The sequence below is a fragment of the Primulina tabacum genome, chromosome 16, assembly GCF_025594145.1.
Source record: "Primulina tabacum isolate GXHZ01 chromosome 16, ASM2559414v2, whole genome shotgun sequence".
Classification (NCBI taxonomy): Eukaryota; Viridiplantae; Streptophyta; class Magnoliopsida; order Lamiales; family Gesneriaceae; genus Primulina; species Primulina tabacum.
In genome coordinates, this window is record NC_134565.1 from 33,063,001 (window position 1) to 33,084,716 (window position 21,716).

The following is a 21,716-nucleotide window of genomic DNA, read 5'->3' on the forward strand; positions in this document are numbered from 1 at the left end:
GTCATAAATGCCAGATGTACGCCCAACAAATACAACGTATGTTTTGCCCTACATTGTAACGCAAATTGTTTCAAAAACAGAGAATGTGAATACAAATAAACTAAACCAAAAATTATATTATTTCAATTCTTGACCAAGAATTAACAGACTCCATAACATGAGATCTCTGCCACAACTTAAACTTCTCAGGAGATCTAATAATCAAAGTAGCCAATGACAATACAGACTAGTTGGGTTTTTCATGGTTCCTCCACCATTCCCTTGAAAAAATGGAGGTTTTAAGTCAATCTTCATTCTCAGTGTATCATAAGAGTACGCTATGGCAAGCAATCTGAATGCGAAGGATGCTGGCACAAATGTCTATAAATTATTAGCTCCGTAATGTGACTGCTGAGACGAAAATTTTAAAGATTGTGAAGGATGAGCAATTGTATAGGTCTATAGTCAGCACTAGAAGCCCATAATTAATTTAATTGCTCGCTTTATATTCCCCAACTCGTCGAAATCTCGCTTTACACATTGGCTCAGCAAGTCCATCCCAATTGTACACAAAACAACACAAATCACAGAATTACATTCAAATTGTTGCCATCCGAACATCAATTACAAACTAACAAACTCATTTTAAAACAATAATTGTATAAAGTTTGAAAAAAAAAAAATTTGAAAAAATGCAGAATACCATCTGGGTTCCCCTTTTCTGGCGTCGGCAAATGGTGGCGCTCTCACGTCCGGTGTTGGCGTCGGATGTCCGGTGGAGTAACCCGAACAGGGTTGGTGAATCGGCCACAAAAATTAAGGCTTCGCGATGAATTTGTTTTGGGAATTGCTTTTTCTGTGCTGGGATATATTATATTAATGTCCACACAGAAAGTTAAAAAATTGAAAAAAAAATAAAAAATTCCAGGTGTACAGCCACATGGGCTGTCGCTCACGAACGCTCACTAAAGGGTGAGCAGTGTATCATTTTCGTGTATATATATATATATATGATTTCGATATATATTGTTTATCGATCATGTCCACCAACGAAGTAACCATCAACTATTAGATGTGATAATTATATTAAAATTATACATTAAATATATGAATATTATCCCGTAAGTAGTTAAACATGGTGGTGAACAACATATATATATATATATATACACATATATACACTCGTGGATGCATTTAATTTTTATTTGCTTTTTGTGGATTTAGCTTTAAATGCGGGCCCATGGACAGACCCATCCATTTGGTAAAAACTAATCGCTGTCGTATCCTTAAAGAACATTTAGGTTTCTGTCATATCTGCTACTAAATATCAATGAAATTTGTGGTTATTTTTTTTTGGATAGAGAAAGTATAATAATTACATCTTGAAATATGATATTGCGGTATCTTAAATAAAATTCAAAATTATTTACTTCCAAAATTTTATAGGAATTGATAAAAACTTACATCCAAATATAGTCCACAACAAATAGTTTACGGATCTAATTTTGAATAGTCCAAACAAAACTTGTCAAAATCTAAACTTTAACATGAAGTAAAAGAGAGATGGTTGTGCTAGCCCGAGATTACCCATTATGCATTGAAATATAGTTACTACAGGTTTTAACACAGGAAAAATAGAGTTAAAACACTCAAATTCTTCATAATCCCGAGCTAGTTACGCCGAATCGAGATATCAGAAAGTGATAACGTTGATATCTAAAATGTTGCACGATATATTCTGTATGTATATATAAATATATATAATATTATTTTTTATGATAAAATATTATTTTTTATTTTAAATTTGGATTGTATTGAGCTGTCCCGTGAAAATAGATATGTTCTTAACATTAATGACATTACAATATTGCATGTTAAAAAATAATATGGGGTAATTATAAAGAAAGAATTTTTGAATGATTTATCTCGATAAAATTATAAGATTCTATCAAAAAAAAATTTTCTTATTAGGTATAGACTTTGATGTGTTAAGTGTATTGTGAACGATAGTCTCTGATGTAAAATGTAATTTTGGATTAAACAAAATTAGGAGGTAGGAATATTCAGAAAATTTTCATTTATTTATCAAAATTTTAGAATCACTTTTAAAAAATTAAATTGAGCATGAGATCAATTTCAGGATTTGAATTAAACTGACTAGAACCAGAAGTAAAATTCAGGATTAAGAAACTTATTTTTTAAGTGAAAAATGATTTTTAAAATTATTATAAAAATAAGATTCCCATTTTTATATTTCAACTGCTCCAAAGTAGAATAATAATAAAAAAAATATCACTACATATTCAAATACAAAGAGTTACTTTTGCATATGTTTTATTAAAAAGAAAACGTGCGAAAGTATAGCTTAATATTAGGGGTGAAACCGTGTATTGTCTCATTTCATAATATTCTTGTTCAATCTTCGTCTCGATAAAAATTGAAAGTCTTTTTTTCTTAGGAACCCATGTTCAACAAGTGTTGAGACCCGAATGTTGAGATCACGTCGAGTAAATATATAATATCAGATATATTATCATAAATAGTGTGGTCCACATACATATTATATTAATTTCTTATTCTCCCAAATTCATTTTAACATTAAGAGTGATTATTCATGAGTCTTACTACTCGCACATTCATCTTTATTATTATTACACATTAAATAAATACAATTTCAAATTTATTTACACAATTTAATTGATTATTATTTAATATAATAATAATAATTATTTTTAAATATATTTATTTCGTCAAATTATTTTATATTATTTATGAATGTCATTTATTTAAAAACAAAATTTATTATAAATTTGAAAAGATGGAGCACGACATATAAAAATAAATCAATTTGCATAATTTATTTAAAAAAATACAAATTAAACGTAAATAAAAACCGTAAAATACTAATTCAAGGATTGTTGTTATATTGTGACAAAATATGTTCAACTAAATTGTCACAAAGTTTGTGATACACATGACTTTCACGTGGTTCGGAATTTGTCCAAAGATAATCATGAAATCCTCGGTCCTTGGACGGATTGTGCGGGTTTGTCACCTTCATCGTTGTACTAATTTGTCACAGTGACCCACCTTCATCTTCAACAATCATATTGTGCAAAATAATACATGTCAACACAATATGTTTTTAACTTTTTTATGTATTAATAACAAGCTGGACTTCTGACAAGTGTTCATCTAGCTTGGAGCACCCCAAAAGCTTGTTAAACATATTTTCTTGCAGCCTCTTGTCTTTACTTAAACAACCTTCTCTTGGGATCTTTCAGGCAAGGAAAGACCTTCACGAAAGTAGCACATTCTAGATTTATTCCATGTGTTAGATAATACTCCTTCGTATACTGAGTCTCATTGACCGTGAAATTAATATCCGAAACATTTCCTTGGCAAGATATTATTGAATATAAGAAATTAGTAAGGAATCAAGAGATACTTGTCCACTTCATTGGTTACATGCCCACCAATATTATTATTTCCATGTGTTCGGCTATGGGCACAAACTTCAGTTTCACAATAATTTCAAACAACAACATCAATGACTTATTTTTCTGGTCATTAATTTCTCCTTTTGATTTTCTTAGCGTGTGACCACACATCCACTACTTTTTTTTTGGTGCTCCAATATCGTGCTCCAATATCTACTACTTCCTCAAGAATTGTTGGTGTTTTGGATGGAGATAGTGTTTAAGGTTGAGTGGTGGGAGGAAGACTACGACTTCCACCAGCTGTGCATCTAATTAACAACAAATGATAAATATAAGTAATCATAGTGCAATTATCTGAAATTATATGTTCATGAGCACACCAATTGCAACTTTTTCTTTACTAATGACAATTATACATCATAATGATTTAAATATCAAATATATGGTATGGCAAATATCAGTTTAGAAATGAGAAATTTATAAATGACGACTGTTCAAAAATCACGGTAGCACTATTGAAGACTCAAGAATTATTGCGGGTAATACTTAATTCAAATTCAATGAAACTTCCGGAGCATTAAGAAATGAATGATTTTGTAACAATTTCAAGAAATGAATTATTTTGGAAACAATTTCAAATTCATTTTTATCATTAATTAAAAATTATAATTACTATATAAAATTTATTTCAAGAAATATTGAGAAAAACTGCCGGAGCCTAAAAAAATAAATTCTGATGACAGAAATACAGTACAACTCCGATTAAATTTGGAGTAGGTCTCGTGTGAGACGATCTCACGAATATTTATCTGTGAGACGGGTCCAACCCTACCAATATTCACAATAAAAAAGTAATACTCTTAGCATAAAAAGTAATACTTTCTCATGAAATATAAATATATATATATTTGGATAAAGGATATATTATTATTATTATTATTATTATTATTATTATTAATCAAGAGTTATTGCATTTGAAATTAACACAACCAAATATAGAAATAATGACCGAAGCTAAAGCATGAGGTGTCTTTCGTTGATCTATATGCACACACAAACTTTGAAGATATTTAATTTTTTTAAAGCATTTTATCTGAAAGTTTATCTAATGCGCTTATATAATTAGTTTCTCGAAATCGTGTCCAGAATATTATACTTGAAAGTTCAAAGAATTTGGCAGATAACATCGTATCAATTTCGATTTCAAAATACGACATTCTAATTTTTTCAAACATTGTCCCAAATACCATTCTTGAAAGTTCAAAGGAAAAGAAATTTTTGACCAGGATAATTTCTTAAAATCGTTGCAAGAAAAGTTTTTTATTTTATTTTTTGAAGCCAATTGTGTGTATATATATATATACGTTTCTGGATGTATAAAAATATATATGTGAGATCCTTTATATAATATTTTATTTTATAATAAATATAAATGTAAAATGAATAACATGTCTCCCAACATTATTATAAACAATAACGACCCTGCAATAAAATTTAACCATGTAGAAGTGGCTTTTCGTATACATGACGTTTGGCATGACGCGAGATTATATAGTAAAGATTTGTTTTGCTTGCTCCTCCCAAATCATTTTCACTTGAAATTTTCTTTCCTATTTCACGGGTTTTCCACGAAAGTTTATGGCCAAGCAACCCATGCACTCTATAAAAGAGACCGTGCTCGTTGCCATAAATCACTCGTTTTGCTTTCTTGATTCATAACTTATATAGATCTGTTTAAGAAATTCAAGATTGTTGCAACGGTAGATGGCCACGATTTTGGCTGGTGATGATCTGGATAGAACAGTCAGCAGTAGGCATATCCGGACATCTTCTGGGCGGCTGAGCTTGCAAGATGTGTGGCAGCCGCCGCCAGATGTGTTCAGCCGCAGCTTCAGAGAGGATGACGAGGAAGAGCTGCGGTGGGCCGCCATCGAACGGCTGCCTACTTATGATCGGATGAGAAAAGGTGTCCTGACGGAGTTAATCGAAAATGGGGAGGTGAAAGCTAGTGAGATTGACGTACGCAAGCTCGGAGACGATGAGAAGAAACTTTTGATGGATAAAATTCTCAAGGCCATCGAGGATGACTACGAGAGGTTTCTACAAAGGCTGAGGAGTCGCATTGATAGGTGATCTGTTTGTGCGTGAGTGATGATCAAATATCTGTGTGCCGATGGAATTGGATTCTTGATGTAAAGTGTTTTTGATGATGGCTATGCAGGGTGGGAATAGATACACCAAAAATCGAGATAAGATACGAGCATCTGTCCGTCGATGGAGACGTGTATGTTGGAAAAAGAGCACTGCCGACTTTGATTAATGCAGCAATGAATGCTATTGAGGTATACTCCGATGTACTTTGGATCAACCGTTCATGAATATTTGATTTTCTTTTGAGTACTGAGAATTTTGAGATGCATGGGTGTTTACTTCTTTGATCAAACTTATTGAATAGTTAATATAACATTCAAGAAAGTAAAAGAATAATTTTGTTTCTGTATTTTGGGTGGTAATGGATAACAGAATGTTTTGGTACGGTTGCGGATAGCCCCATCGAAGAAAAAAAACATTCAAATACTAAAAGATGTTAGTGGGATAATCAAACCATCAAGGTATTTTTAAAATTTGTGTTGATTCTACTGAATATTCGAGCATCATTTTCTTAGTTTGTGTAAAGATCGAGTTTTTGCTTATCAGGATGGTCTTGCTGCTGGGTCCTCCTGGTGCCGGAAAGACATCATTATTGCTCTCACTTGCTGGGAAGCTTGATGGTGGTTTAAGGGTACATTTCTTGTGCCATGTATCTCTTTCAAGATTTATATTTTGCTTTCTATGTTCGTCATTACAAATATTTGCTGAGATCTCTTTTATCCAGAAATCTGGGAGGATCACCTATTGTGGGCATGAGTTAAGTGAATTTGTGCCTCAAAGGACGTGTGCTTATATCAGCCAACACGACCTTCATCATGGGGAGATGACCGTGAGGGAGACTTTAGATTTCTCAGGTCGTTGTATGGGCGTCGGCACAAGATACGAAATGCTCGCAGAACTCTCTAGGCGGGAGAAAGAAGCTGGCATCAAGCCTGACCCTGAGATTGATGCGTTCATGAAAGCTACATCTATTTCAGGTCAAAGAAGTAGTTTGGTCACAGATTATGTACTAAAGGTTTTGTTTTCGTGCCTCAGATTCTCCGAAGTCTTCTTCTTAAAGTATGCGGATTTAAGGGGATCAAAACTAACTTCTGTTGCTCTAATGACAGCTTCTTGGATTAGACGTATGCTCAGATATTATGGTAGGTAACGAAATGAGAAGGGGAATTTCAGGAGGGCAAAAGAAACGAGTGACTACAGGTAGATATTCACAATCCTGGGTAAAATGGTAGACTTCTACTCTATGACATCAAATTTTGTGATACCTTATTTTGTTCTGGTTTCACAGGAGAGATGCTAGTTGGAACTAAACGAGCTCTTTTCATGGATGAAATATCAACTGGTTTGGACAGCTCCACCACCTTTCAAATTGTCAAGTACATGAGGCAAATGGTGCACATAATGGACGCGACAATGATCATCGCTCTACTACAACCAGCCCCTGAGACTTATGACCTTTTCGATGATATTATCTTATTGTCTGAAGGTCAAATCATCTATCAAGGTCCCCGAGAAAATGTTCTCGAGTTCTTCGAGCACTTGGGATTCAGATGCCCTGAACGGAAAGGAGCTGCCGATTTTCTTCAAGAAGTGACATCCAAGAAAGACCAGGCACAATATTGGTTCAAGAAAGAACAATCATACAAATATATCTCAGTTGCAGAGTTTGCTGACGCCTTCAACTCCTCTCACATTGGCCAAAATCTTGGTGAAGAGTTGAGCATTCCGTATGATAGTGCCAAAGTTCACCCTGCTGCTTTGGTAAAAGAAAAGTATGGCATCTCCAACTGGGAACTATTTCGTGCCTGCTTTTCGAGAGAATGGCTGCTCATGAAGCGTAACTCGTTTGTATATATATTCAAGACTACACAAATAACAGTTATGTCGATTATAGCGTTTACATTGTTCTTAAGAACAGAGATGCCACACGGTAGACTAATAGACGGGGGAAAGTTTTTCGGAGCACTTTTCTTCAGCCTAATAAATATGATGTTTAATGGGATGGCCGAACTTACCTTGACAGTTTTTAGGCTTCCGGTGTTCTATAAGCAAAGAGATTTCTTGTTCTATCCGGCGTGGGCTTTTGGTTTGCCTATTTGGATATTAAGAATTCCCATATCTTTTATGGAGTCTGCAATATGGATAATTTTAACTTACTATACAATCGGGTTCGCTCCTGCTGCTGGAAGGTAATACAATCTCGTAGTTTCGATTTTGTCTCATCAGTTCGGACATTAATGTTTCTGACCAATTTTACATTGATGCTCTAGATTCTTCCGACAGTTTTTGGCATTCTTCAGTATACATCAGATGGCTCTTGGTCTATTCCGTTTCATTGCTGCTATAGGAAGAAATCAGGTTGTCGCGATGACATTAGGGACCTTCACTTTGCTCGTGGTCTTCGTTCTTGGGGGTTTTATTGTTTCGAAAAGTAAGATTCTTGATCAATTCTGTAATTTGGAATTTTTACTATTCCCCAGCTGAATCTTATCTTTGCCGATAGATGATTTGGAGCCATGGCTTAAATGGGCTTATTATGTCTCTCCCATGAGTTACGGACAAAACGCGATAGCTATGAATGAATTTCTCGACAAAAGATGGAGTACCGTAAGTTCCAAGTTCATTTCCTCATAATTTTGTGAAACATAGCCGTATTTGATCGTTCAAAACTTCTTAATGCAGCCTAATACAGATCCTCGATTCAACGAAACAACTGTCGGGAAAGTTCTACTTCAATCGAGGGGCTTCTATACCGAAGACTATATGTTTTGGATTTGTGTTATTGCACTGATAGGATTTTCGATTCTTTTCAACATTTTTTTCATTGCAGCACTGAGTTTCTTGAATCGTAAGTTTATCATCGGTTGCAATTTTATTGTTTTACAATGAAGCCTGAATTGACACATTTCATATCTTTTCAGCTTTGGCAGATTCAAAGACTATAACCATGGACGAAAATGACAGCAAAAAGAAATCTTCCGCATTTGAAGGTGATCGCGACTATATCTGATAGATTTTAGTGTCTCATGGCATTGACGAGACAAAATCTATGTTAATGCCATTTGCTTACAATTTACATGTACTTTTGTGTTTTATATACTTGTCTACAGACTTTGAAATTGAATCGAAACAAGCTTCAAATAGCACAGTGGCTCATACAGCGAAAAAGGGAATGGTTTTGCCATTTCAGCCTCTGTCACTTGTGTTCAACCATATGAACTACTATGTGGATATGCCTGCTGTATGTACATTCTTTCTTGTTTTTTTTCCTCTTTAATTCTAAATTTTTTGTCTTTTAATACCTTATTTTCATGAATCATTGAGGTGTGATATATATGGGTTTTTGGGCAGGAAATGAAAGCTCAAGGCTTGGGAGAAGATCGTCTCCAACTACTACGAGATGTGAGTGGTGCTTTCCGACCTGGAATATTAACAGCACTTGTTGGTGTCAGTGGAGCCGGAAAGACAACCTTAATGGATGTTTTAGCCGGAAGAAAGACTGGTGGATACATCGAGGGAAGTATTAGCGTCTCAGGGTACCCGAAAAATCAGGAGACGTTTGCCCGGGTCAGTGGGTACTGCGAACAGAATGATATTCATTCACCCCATGTTACAGTTTATGAATCTGTTCTATACTCTGCTTGGTTACGCCTTCCAGTAGAAGTAAAGAGTAACAAACGGAAGGTACCATGTCATCAATTTTTCTTGAGGTGCTATTTTCATATTCTAATGGATCGAAAGATGATTTTAAAAGTTATACCTTTTCTTACTATCTTGACTATAGATGTTTGTGGAAGAAGTAATGGAATTAGTCGAGCTTAACCCCATAAGAAACTCGCTAGTCGGGCTACCTGGCATTGATGGTCTTTCAACTGAACAAAGAAAGAGGCTAACTATTGCGGTAGAGTTGGTTGCGAATCCATCCATCATCTTCATGGACGAACCAACATCAGGTCTCGATGCTAGAGCTGCCGCAATTGTCATGCGTGCTGTGAGAAATACGGTGGACACCGGCAGAACCATCGTTTGCACAATTCACCAACCGAGTATAGATATATTCGAAGCCTTTGATGACGTATTGTACAATCTTCTTACTATTTTTTTTATATCATTCTACCTATCCATCGAGCATCTTAACTATAAACCGTGCATTTGGTACAGCTACTTTTGATGAAGAGAGGAGGACAAGTCACCTATGCCGGATCACTCGGACACCATTCCCATAAGCTTATAGAATATTTTGAAGTGAGTATAGTCTCTAAGAAATAGAGAAATCTATTACCATAATTTCATTCTTGTAATTGCTAACGTCGTTTCTTTTTCCTCCACAGGCTATTCCGGGGGTTCCTAAGATAAAAAGCGGGTACAACCCAGCTACCTGGATGTTGGATATCAGCACTCCAGCAATGGAAGGGCAACTTAGAATCGATTTTGCTGATATATATGCAAGTTCATCCCTTTATCAGTAAGTTAAAAAGCAAAAGTTGTAACTTGATTTCAATGATGTCGATTTTTGAGTTAATCTGAATCTCATTTCCCCGCTTCATTACATTTTTTTAGGAGAAATCAAGAACTTATTGAAGAACTAAGCACACCTCCACCAGGATCCAAAGATCTTTTTTACCCTACAAAGTATTCACAACCATTTTTTAATCAGTGCAAAGCTTGTTTTTGGAAGCAGTTTTGGTCTTATTGGAGGAATCCTCGTTACAATGCCGTTCGATTTTTCATGACTACTGTGATCGCTATTATTTTCGGTATTATTTTCTGGAACAAGGGGAAAAAAACGTAAGTTTGGCCCTTTTATGTTTCAATATATATGCAATAGCTTGCGTTTTCCGGCTGTCTAAGATATTAATTGTTTTGACAGAGGAAAACAACAAGATCTTCAGAATCTTTTGGGAGCTTTCTATTCGGCTATTCTATTCCTCGGTGCCAGCAATAGTAACTCTGTGCAAAGTGTTGTTTCTGTGGAGAGAACGGTTTCCTATCGAGAACGCGCTGCTGGAATGTATTCTGCTCTTCCTTATGCAATCTCTCAGGTATCAGGAATCACTTTAAATCGATGGATGGACATGGTAGCTTGAAAGACGTGAAAATTCTAATCTGGACATAATTCATACTTTTGTCTAGAACTCAAGTAAAACTTGGTTCTTTTGTGCAAAAGACTACATACATACAACTTTTTATTTTTTATTTTTTCAGGTGGCCATAGAGATGATTTATGTAGCAATTCAAACTGTGGTTTACGCTGTTATACTGTACTCAATGATCGGATTCGAATGGACAGTCGGGAAATTCTTCTGGTTCTACTACTTCGTTTTCATGTGCTTCGTATACTTCACCCTATACGGGATGATGCTCATTGCCCTGACTCCAGGTCTCCAGATAGCTGCCATCGTGGCATCATTCTTCGTTAGTTTTTGGAACTTGTTCTCCGGTTTCCTCGTCCCTCGAACGGTTAGTCCACCCTCTTCCATTGATAAGACTAGTCCATTTTTATGGATCATACTCACTGAAAAACATGTATGTTTGCTGCAGCAAATTCCTATATGGTGGAGATGGTACTACTGGTGTTCTCCGGTTGCGTGGACGATATACGGGGTCGTTACGTCTCAAGTTGGTGATTTAACTTCTGGAATAGAAGTGCCTGGAGATGGTGTTATGACAGTTAAGGCTTACCTTAAACATAGCTTAGGTTATGATCATGATTTTTTACCAGTTGTTGGTGTGATGCATTTGGTTTTTGTGCTGCTTTTTGTTTTGGTTTTTGCTTTTGGTATCAAATGTCTCAACTACCAAAGAAGATGAAGAAACCAACTCCCTATGAATCATTCAGTCTTGAACATATTAATTGGAAATAGATGCTTGTAGATTATCCGATTATTATGGCCAAGATTTATCTTTTGATCTTTCATTTTTCATGTTTTTAAGCTTATTATTTGTTTTTTATCCTAGGATTATTTTAGGTAGGTTGCTACTTAAATTCATGTTTGTTGCTCTTAAAATAAATTATTTTGAGTTGTGAAACAAAATATTATACCAACAAATAGGAATGTATCACACAACCATGTTTCAAAATTTGAGTAGGTATTTCATTATATATAAAATGAAAAATAATATTTTGGACATAAAAATTAATATTTTTCATGATCGGATAAGTTTCGAAATCTGTCTCACAAAATTGACACGTAAAATAGTTTCACAAAAGTTTTTATGCCATGATTTTGAACAAGACAGTGAATAAAAGAAAATTTAGTGAAAAACCGCATAGTATGATAGAATAATTAGTTTTTTTATAATTATTTATCATATAATTTTATTTGTATTTAACCTAAAATAATTACTAAACAAAACCTAATGTTATTAGATATGGAAACAGTTACAATTTTGATACAAGTTATGCAAGAAAAATAATTCAAATATTAAATCCAGATATTCTATTATATTCTATCAAAATAAAATATCCAAATAAATATTATCTTATATATTCTCTACATAATTGATTTTTTATTCAAGAGTTTGGTTAAAATTAGACATTTACATATATTAATAATAAAAAAAATACGATACTAACGCAATAAAGTGAAACTTATTATATATATTAAGTAACGAGACTATTGAATAATTAAAATTTTTTATTTCATTAGATTGTTGCCTCCAATTCTGCACATTTTGAGAAAATTGCGGACAAAATAGCCATCTTTGTTTTATGAATCCTTTTGATAAATTCAAAACAAATATTTGATATAAATCAAATAAATAAAACCTAATTTTACCACATTTCTTCACCGGCCATCGATTAATTTTTATTCTCTTGTCTAAAGTTTTATTTTTGGATTTGTTCGAATATTTTTATCTCAGATCAAAGTTTTGGTTTTGTTGCAATAATAACTATGTTTTTTTTATTGATTGATTATTTTTTGTTTATTATAAAATTATCTAACAACTGAAAACATTTGAAACCACACAGTTACTTTTACGTGTAATCTACGATTAAAAAATATATTTCATATCGAACTGTACATAACAATTCGGTTTAAATACAGTTAAAAAACCACTCAAACCACAACGTGATCACCTCTCTTCTTTTTTAAAATTTTACTAAAGAACTGTCAAATAAACCGAAACAAATTAAAATCAATATCTTTGACCTCAGCCTTGTGTTTGCAACCCAAATTGTTATAGGTTCTACGGGTACAAAAATCTTAATTTCAAGGACCAAATCTCATTTTTTTTAACAGAATGAAATGCACACAAAAATTATACAATTTAATTTAGCACACACAATAAAGTATCAAATGTCAGTGTTCTGAAAAGCCCGATTAAGCTTGAAGCTCGACAAAAACGTCTCGTTTCGGAGATAAGCGGTTAAACTGTAGTTTGACTGAATTAAACGTAATCAAGACGTCTAATTAAGTCTGTTTAAGCACAATTAATGACATCTATTTATTTTTAAATTTTTTATTTTGAATATATGTCTTTTTATTTTTTAAAAATAAATTAGGTTTATAATTTAGATGTTTATTTTTTAATTTTAATTATGATTAATCATATTTGATAATGATTTGAAAAATATTTAGCATTTTTTAACGTGGTCTAATTGCAAAAACAAATAAAGATTGAAATTTTGAGATTTTTATGCTTTTATGAATATGGGAATTAATGGATCGGATTTAAATTTATCATATTTATGTATTATTTTATCTATTTATTGGTTTGAGATAATTATAATTACACTAAAAATAAAAAAACCTTTTTTCTCGCTTAAGAATGTGTTAATCTCACTTAAGCTTAAAAATCTTGAAACTCGATATTCACATTTCGGAACGCTTCACGTTTCTTAGAACATTGTCAAATATAAGTTCAAAATATTATTTGGAACATGAGACCTTATGGTTCCACGCTCTCATTTGCGAAAAACATGGGCTGGGCCATCCTAAAATGAATTTGGGTAAGTGCGAAACTTGGGTAACTCAATTCAAACTTCCCCAAGTAACTTCGGCGGCTTTCGGACATGAATTTGTGGCCAATGTAAGAGCGGGTTCGTTGCAGCAAAACACTCGCCTTACTTTCTTGATTTGTTATCAACATTAATCCTTGATAAAAATAATTACATTTAGTAAAAATACCATAATTGATATTATCGTTGCACATTTTTACGATTTCGAAATAAATTACAAACTAAAACATTATTTAAAGTTTTTTTCTTAATGGTCAACTGTTATTCCCCGCATGACCATTAAGACATGAGAAATGTTTGAGTTGGTGGAATAACTGTGTATTTGATCAATTATTAAGAGTTTGCTTCTCGTACCGATACTTTCTCGAGCGTTTCTGTCACATTATAAGATTTATCCAATCCGGTTGATCGGGTTAACATGATTTGCAGTCTATTACGTAAACCTAATGATTATCCAACGACGATGATGAGTCACTGTATTTGTCCAACCAAATCCAAAAAATAAACGACACCTTATATAAATAAAAACTCTAGATTTCTTAGAGGCCCGCATCTTATAAGTCGAGCAAGTAATAGAATTACATGATTTAACCAATATTAATTTCCTATTTATACCCAAAAAATAGAAAATTAGTTATAAAAATTATTTTTAATTTTTTTTTCCCAATAAATTTCTTTTACGCTCCTATTGGAAGGCACCCACCCACCTCATAGGGCAAAACAAATGGTGGGACACGACTACACTTTTTTCAAGTGATAGTACTCAAGAGAGATATTGTATTTCATCAATACATACTTATTGACAGTTGTATATATATATTTTTTTTGAATTAAAGTTAGTTTTTTGGGTACCGGAGATTGGGAATGGAATAGACATAAAGTTAAAAAAGGTACAATCCCATTGCATATGATTTGGTGTATAAAGTGGCCTTTTTCACGCATGCGTTTTGGTTCATATCTTTCATGTATATTACTACCTATTGTCCTCATTCTATAAGAGGGAAACTCAAGGTTTCATGACCATCGAGCTATGGAATCGACTTGTTCGGTTACCGACCAAAAAAATCAAATCGTTAAAGATCAGATCGATCCGATCTGTTTGAGAATTTGTTGATCTTTATTAAACATTCCGATCGAATATTTTCAGTTGTTTTATATCCATGGTGCACGATAAAGAATATAAAAAAAAAATAAAAAATCCGTCCAAATTCGTCAAAATGTAATTTTTTTAAAAAAATTAATGTTTGACGTATATATGGGCCTAATTAAATGTGCATGTGCAGTTGACTTTATATTGATCTTGATGTATTATGGGAGTGTTGGGAAAAGAGAGTTCTACCAAAAAGTATATGAAAACGCTTCTACTTTTAATAAGAATTATACCGATTCATTTAATTGTTTTTGTTTATATTTTCCCCAAAAGAACTTTAATAGTCCGAACCAACTTTCAAAATAGGTTTACCATTTATGACTTGTTGCATGATAATTTAGGTATGATATCGTTTGTCGTTGTGATGGTGGCTTGGATCGGACATGAGGGGATGTATATCGACAACGTGATGATTGGTAGACTGTCATATATTTTTTAAAATCTCGACATTTCTTTTCATTGATATTTACTAATTTAGGTTCGAATTTTTTTGTTATTTAACTTAAATATTTTAGGTTTTGATGGAAAGAAATGATTTGAAATCACATTTATTTCAAACTTATCACAATTATCAATTATGTCTTTATAAATCCACTAAGAAGTATACGTGAAAGTCAAACAACAAAATTATATCTAAGTATCACTCGAATTGGTTTGAAATTCATGACAACATATCTTTTAATCCAAAAACGCTCTTAAATAACACAACGACCTGAACTTCATACCGTGATCATTTTTGATGTTTTACGAAAGATCAATATGATTATCAGGGTTACAAAGTTTTTGTTTTGAATGCTAATTTCGATTTGGAACATGTGAATTTAATCTCCTTATTGCTCATCTGAAATGTTCTCGACATTTTTGCTATTGTTAAAATTTTCTGGACTCATTGTCTTTATAGGTCTAAGGACCATTTCCATTCATCGTACTCATTTGTATTATTTTGTTTTGTTTTGTTTTTTGTAAAAGGTAGATGAGTACTAGCTAGAGTCTCATCAACCAATGAAAGACGCCAAAAACTTATGTAAGACGTTTTCACGGGTCGTATTTTGTGAGACATATCTCTTATTTGGGTCATTCATGAAAATGTATTATTTTTTATGCTAAGAATATTATTTTTTTACTGTGGATATCGGTAGGATTTATCCATTTTATATATAAAAATTTGTAATATCGTCTCACAAAAAACCTACTCATAAAACATACAGCCATCAAGTCCCTACAATTTTAAAGGTGTTGCAATTGATTCTCCAACTACTTTTAAATATAATCCGTGATTTAATCATTCTCGCCTGCTCAGCTTAGTACCGAGTCTCTGAAAAGTTCGTTATACATTTATTAAGAATCATTAATTCGTAATTAATGAGAAATAAACAATAGTTTTAGTCACTTCAGCAATGATTACGCATATTGGAATTATCTTTTTCGTATAGCTGATCAATCTTAGGGTCACCGTCGTTAGATTCCCTGAAAAGTTGATCGTGGATCTCAATTATACTTAAAAATACGAGATATTAATGAAATAAATTATTATTTTTATAATTATAAATATAAATCAGATTGATCTCTCTCATTCTCATATATATTGACCGTGAGATTGCTTCACTTGAGACTTAATCATTATACCATATAACAACATATATCGTTATTTATATATCGATTATAAAGCAATACGTACGATGTTTTAATATTATTAGATCATGTAAGTTTTGTATATTTTATCGAAAGTTGTAGATAATCTATGACAAAAATTTCACCAAATCACAAAATGAAACATTCCATGTGTATAGCATAACAAATCCTTTATTCATTATTTGTAAATATAATCAGAACTGGTAAATATCAGAATAGATGTCCAGGAAAAAAAAAATCAGAATAACTGGAACATTTCCAATATTTATATTTATTTATTTGTTAAGGGGATCATTTGGCAACTTTTTGGATTGATTTCTTATATTGTGTTTGAGACCTGAGAATGTTAAGGATTCCTGCATTATTTTCAAAATGATTTTCTCTCATTTTCTTTTAAAACTGGACCTGTCTCAACAAAATTTTGATTTTAAATTTTTTATATATATATATTTTAATTTTGATGTTACGTATTTCACACTCTCCAGAATTTCATATGGCATAATCGAAATTGATAAAACATAAAATTTATAAGATTGGGCATCCATATGTGCATAATCTAACTCTGATATTTTAAATCGTTGTGACGTTTTTTTTTATCAGAAGCAGGTATTATCCTCATTAAAATCGAATCACGGTTACCTCCGTTACAATCATTACACCCAACAATCTTCGCTGGTTCATTAAGCTTGGATCACCGACGTCTTTGTTTTTTTTTTTCCCTAGAGTTGAAGATCAGGAGAACACGAATGCAAAATCTAGAAATTCAGTCTTGTTGAAGAAATGTGAAGAGACCATCGAGACTAGGGATGTAAACGAATCAAACCGTTTGTGAGCTATTCGAAGCTCGATTCGATAAAAGCCCGTTTGAGCTCGTTTAATGAGGCTCGTTAAGATAAACAAACCAAACTCAAGCTTTACAGTATTCGGCTCGTTAGCTCGTGAACATGTTCGTTGGTAAGTTCGTGAGTAATCTTTTAGATGAAAAAATAATAGTTTTGATATTTGATTTATTGATTTTGCATATTATTTATGAAATATATAGAAAAATCTATCAAATTTATTTATTATAATAAATTTACAAATTTTAATAAGAATAATATATTTTTCTTTAAATATATAATTTACTTTTAAATTAATTTAATGAAAATTTAAATGTATAATTCATATTTATTAAGCTTGTTTAGGCTCGATAAAGGCTTGAATAAGCTCATGAGCCATGCATATATTCGTTAAATAAAGCTCGAGCTCGGCTCGATTATAAACGAACCAAGCGGCTCGGCTCGGCTCGATTACATCCCTAATCGAGACCCTACACTTGAAAAGTTGTTATCATTTTAATTACAATTTTTTCGGTAAAACTAAACCTAAAGGGCCCTACCGATATTAATCAAGAAATAAGAAGATTAGGTGCACAAAATTTACTTCATTTTTCACGTACTTCACCTATTAATTAATTATGGAATTAAAAAATAGTTATTTCTTTGATTTTATCAAAAATATTTGAATAATAAAAGGGTGAGAAATATCAAATATGTGTAATATTATTATTAGTCGGAATTAAAATATAAATTTAGATGTGTAAATTATCACACGACCTCGCCTCGATGTTGCGGATTTGAATCAGCAAAATCTTTCTATTTCTCTCTCTGTTTCTTCAATCTCACTCGCCCCACTTTTCAAATCACTCTCAAGTCTCCATCCATCTGAAACCTTTTCAAATCCAATTCCATTTATAAAACCCACAATTTCCCAGCACTTCTTCTTCACCATCTGCAATCGATTGTCTTTCACCAAATTTTTAGTCAAAATTGTCTGTAAATGGCTGATCATAAGAAGTTGCTGCTGCATGAACTGCTGAAAGAAAACCAGGAGCCTTTTCACTTGAAGAATTACATCGCGGAGAGGCGATCCCTGTTGAAAAACCCGGCTCAGAAAACCGTTTTACAGATCAAAAAGCAGAGACCGATTGAATCTGCAGCCTCCACTTGTTTCACAAAGCCCGGGAATTTATGCAAACATGCTTGTTTCCTGTCGTTTCAGAACTCGCCGGACGTGAGAAGATCCCCCTTCCCATCGCCTCTGAAGAGCCCTTGTAAGTCTCCACGCGGCGGCGCCACCGTGTTTCTCCATGTCCCATCCAGAACCGCCGCTATGCTTGTCGAAGCTGCCATGAAGATTCAGAAACAGCAGCAGTCGAAAACCAACAAACCTAGGCTCGGGCTGTTTGGTTCCTTGCTCAAAAGACTCAAGGATCGGAGCAAGAATAAAAATCCTGCTATCGTGAATAACGAAATCCGACCTTCGACGAATCACCAGCACGAATTGGAGGGGAAAATTGAAGAAAATGTGAGGATTTCGTGTTCCTGCGATAACCGTGCGGCTGAACTGGAGGCCTCAACCAGTAGTTGCGGGTATCGTAACTTGGAAGATATGGTAGATAACGATTTTATCTCCGAAGATACGCTATTTTGCGAAAGCCCTTTCAGATTTTCTCTGCGCCGAAGCCCGTCTTGCTCAGGAAGCAACGCCGGACAGACGCCAGAGTTCTGCTCGCCTGCGGCGTCTCCCCGTCTGCCCGTAAAACAGGTTTGCACCCATTCTTTCTTCACTTCTTTTTTCTATAACATTAATTATTATTATTTTTATAATATTTACCAATTGTTTTTATAATTTACTATTATTATTATCGAAAATGATTCTTTTATGAAAAGAATAATCAATCTAAATCGAACATCGTTATTCTAATTTGTGATGGGACATAAGATTCTTTAAATCGAGTTTAACATGAAATAAAGGAATTTCGAAATAATAAAAGTTATATATATAATGTTTTAATTTTTAAGATTTCATACTAATTATATATGTACAAACGAAATATTTTGATTCTCCATTTTTATTACATACAAAGCTGGAAAATATATAATAATTTGTAAAGATTAATAGTGAAATCAGTTAAATAGAAGGAATAGGTTCCATACATTTGACCTGTTTAGTACTGTCGGTAAAGGTCTGAATTGTTAGACGGGATGCGACGTTAAATGACCAATATACCCTCAAGTGTTAAACTAAGTTTATCGACAGTCCGCCATTTGTCCGTGCCCATTTTGGAGTTTTGGGCGATGAGTGTATTTCTCTGAATATATGTCTTATGTACTTTTTGATTCACGCCTCTGTCAATCAAATCTTTTTTTAATTGATTCTGTCTCCCAGCATAATTTTATCACTAAACGACAGATCTTTAATTTTTTGATTTAGTATTTCACCAATAATATAATTTCCTACTTCCAATCAACATAATTATGTTATTTTTGAGTAGAATACTTCTCTTCTCTTCTAAGAAATTTTTATTTGTGACACGTATCAACCCTACCGATGTTCACAATAAAAAATAATATTTTTTTATGGATGACCTAAATAAGAGATCCGTCTCACAAAATACGATAGTTAGATCGTTTCACACAGGTTTCTGTTTTTTTGGACTATTCTAATTTTAGTGTAATTATTGTATTAAAAAAATTGTGTTATTTGACATTCAAGGTTTCCCACCATGGCAAATAATAGGGTATTTTGTCGAGGGCAAACGAATTGGTCTTTTTAAATACATCTCCAAGAATATGTCAAATGTTGATGGTCATAATAGCTTTTCATTTATTTCAATAGGAAAAAGAAAGTTACAAAACCAAAAGTCCTAAAGACATAAGCGGAGAAGAAGAGGAAGAACATTGTAGTCCGGTATCGATATTGGATCCTCCGTTCGAGGATGAGGATGGCCATGAAAGCGAAAAAGAAGCGGAAGAAGATGACTATGATCTCGATGGTACTAGCTACGACAATGTTCAAAGTAAGCAATGTTTTTACAATTTATATATATTTGATTTTTTTAAAAAAAAATTTAAATAAAAGTCTTATTATTACGTTACCTGCAAAAAAATTTGAAAAGTAACATGCCCGGTCGTTTTCAAGTCTTTTACGGTCAAAATGATTCATATTCATCTGATTTTGACGTTTTTTTCTAAAACCCAACGAAACGGATGAGAGACATACACATACATGCGCTTTTAGTACAATTGCTATAACGCGTACATCAATTCTCAGTTACACGTGACACGTTTTTGTCTTGGCAAGATAGTGAAGAGGAAATGAAATGTACGTTAATGGGCCACGTTATAAATGTTTGTCTCCTTTTTCTATTATTGAATTGGGAAATCGATCAGGATAACTATACATTCTATTATTGTGTTGGTGCCTTTTTTATGTATAATTTTCATTCTTCATTACTCGAGACGACATCTCACATCAAGAAAAGCTAACCTTGTATACAAAATTATATACATATATATATTATTTATTTATATTTATATATATATAATTTTCTTTTAGGGACGTGACAGAATTTAAATTATATATATAGATAAAACGCAATATTTGTTGCGAAAGATAAGACATTAGTTTTCTATAGACGTCTTTGTTTCATCTATGGTCAACTCAAATTTTACAAATATTTAAACTGCCATCGCGTTTACTATTTTTTGTGATTAAATCGCGTAGGGGCAAAACAGCAGCTATTATACAGGCTCAGAAGATTTGAGAAGCTCGCGGAATTGGATCCAGTGGAACTGGAGAGAAAGATGCTCGACAGTTCGGATGACGAATTCGACCAAGAAACGGTAACAGAAACCGACCAAGACGACCCCTTGTCGAGGCACGACATTTTCTCGGCAAAAGGGAAAATAGCTTCCAGTACTAGTGGTGATAAAGAAGTTGTTTTCGGTATAGTTTTCAATCGGTCGGGGTCGTGGAAAGAAGTAGAGTTCGATACGATTGATAGGATGATCGACGTGGATTTCAAGATGGATTTTGATGGATGGAATGGGTTTCAGGAAGTGGTGGAAGATATTGCAGTCGAATTCGAGCTTGAATTATTTGAAATGTTTGTGGAAGAATTACATGGAGAAGAGTTGTTATATGCATGGATCATGGTTGGATATGATTCCTTGTACACTTAATTTGTTTGCGATTTTCCAATGTTGGTAAGAAATATCAAAAAGAGCAGTTGAGTTGGGGATGTTGAAATGAATTTTCGAAATTATTGACGATCGGGTATGTAAGAGTACAAGAAACAAAATTTCAAAAGTTCCCAACTAGAATTTTCTTATAAAATTTATATAGTACATGCGTATGTCTTTTTTTTTTATATATATATAAAAATAAGAGATTTTTACGCAATTTGTCAAGCATAGTTGTCATATTTAATCTCCTATTTGTACATGCAAATGAATAATTCGTACAATTAAATATCTCCCGATTTGATTTTAACAATTGTGGTTTTCTTGTGAGACGGTCTCACGAATCTTTATATGTGAGACGGGTAAATCCTATCGATATTCACAATAAAAAGTAA

General features: G+C 33.1%; 2 protein-coding genes across 3 annotated transcripts; both read left to right on the forward strand.

The window, feature by feature from the left end:
* The first annotated feature begins 5,003 nt into the window (after positions 1 to 5,003).
* On the forward strand, positions 5,004 to 11,494 carry LOC142528732 (ABC transporter G family member 39-like). 2 transcript variants are annotated; one of them, XM_075633863.1, is made up of 20 exons: positions 5,006 to 5,548; positions 5,641 to 5,761; positions 5,943 to 6,031; positions 6,117 to 6,201; positions 6,295 to 6,585; positions 6,680 to 6,770; positions 6,859 to 7,759; positions 7,841 to 8,001; positions 8,074 to 8,177; positions 8,253 to 8,418; positions 8,492 to 8,560; positions 8,681 to 8,811; positions 8,922 to 9,254; positions 9,355 to 9,645; positions 9,732 to 9,815; positions 9,902 to 10,035; positions 10,131 to 10,358; positions 10,441 to 10,612; positions 10,776 to 11,030; positions 11,112 to 11,494. In XM_075633863.1, the coding sequence occupies exons 1-20, from the start codon at positions 5,184 to 5,186 to the stop codon at positions 11,379 to 11,381; spliced, it is 4,341 nt and encodes a 1,446-aa protein (XP_075489978.1). In that variant the 5' UTR covers positions 5,006 to 5,183; the 3' UTR covers positions 11,382 to 11,494. The 2 variants fall into 2 exon arrangements, with proteins under 2 accessions (XP_075489977.1, XP_075489978.1); XM_075633862.1 differs by having other exon boundaries at positions 5,004 to 5,548; positions 10,776 to 11,494.
* Positions 11,495 to 17,901: 6,407 nt separating this feature from the next.
* On the forward strand, positions 17,902 to 21,485 carry LOC142530102 (uncharacterized). The gene is made up of 3 exons (XM_075635878.1): positions 17,902 to 18,901; positions 19,976 to 20,156; positions 20,864 to 21,485. The coding sequence occupies exons 1-3, from the start codon at positions 18,134 to 18,136 to the stop codon at positions 21,319 to 21,321; spliced, it is 1,407 nt and encodes a 468-aa protein (XP_075491993.1). The 5' UTR covers positions 17,902 to 18,133; the 3' UTR covers positions 21,322 to 21,485.
* The last annotated feature ends 231 nt before the right edge of the window (positions 21,486 to 21,716 follow it).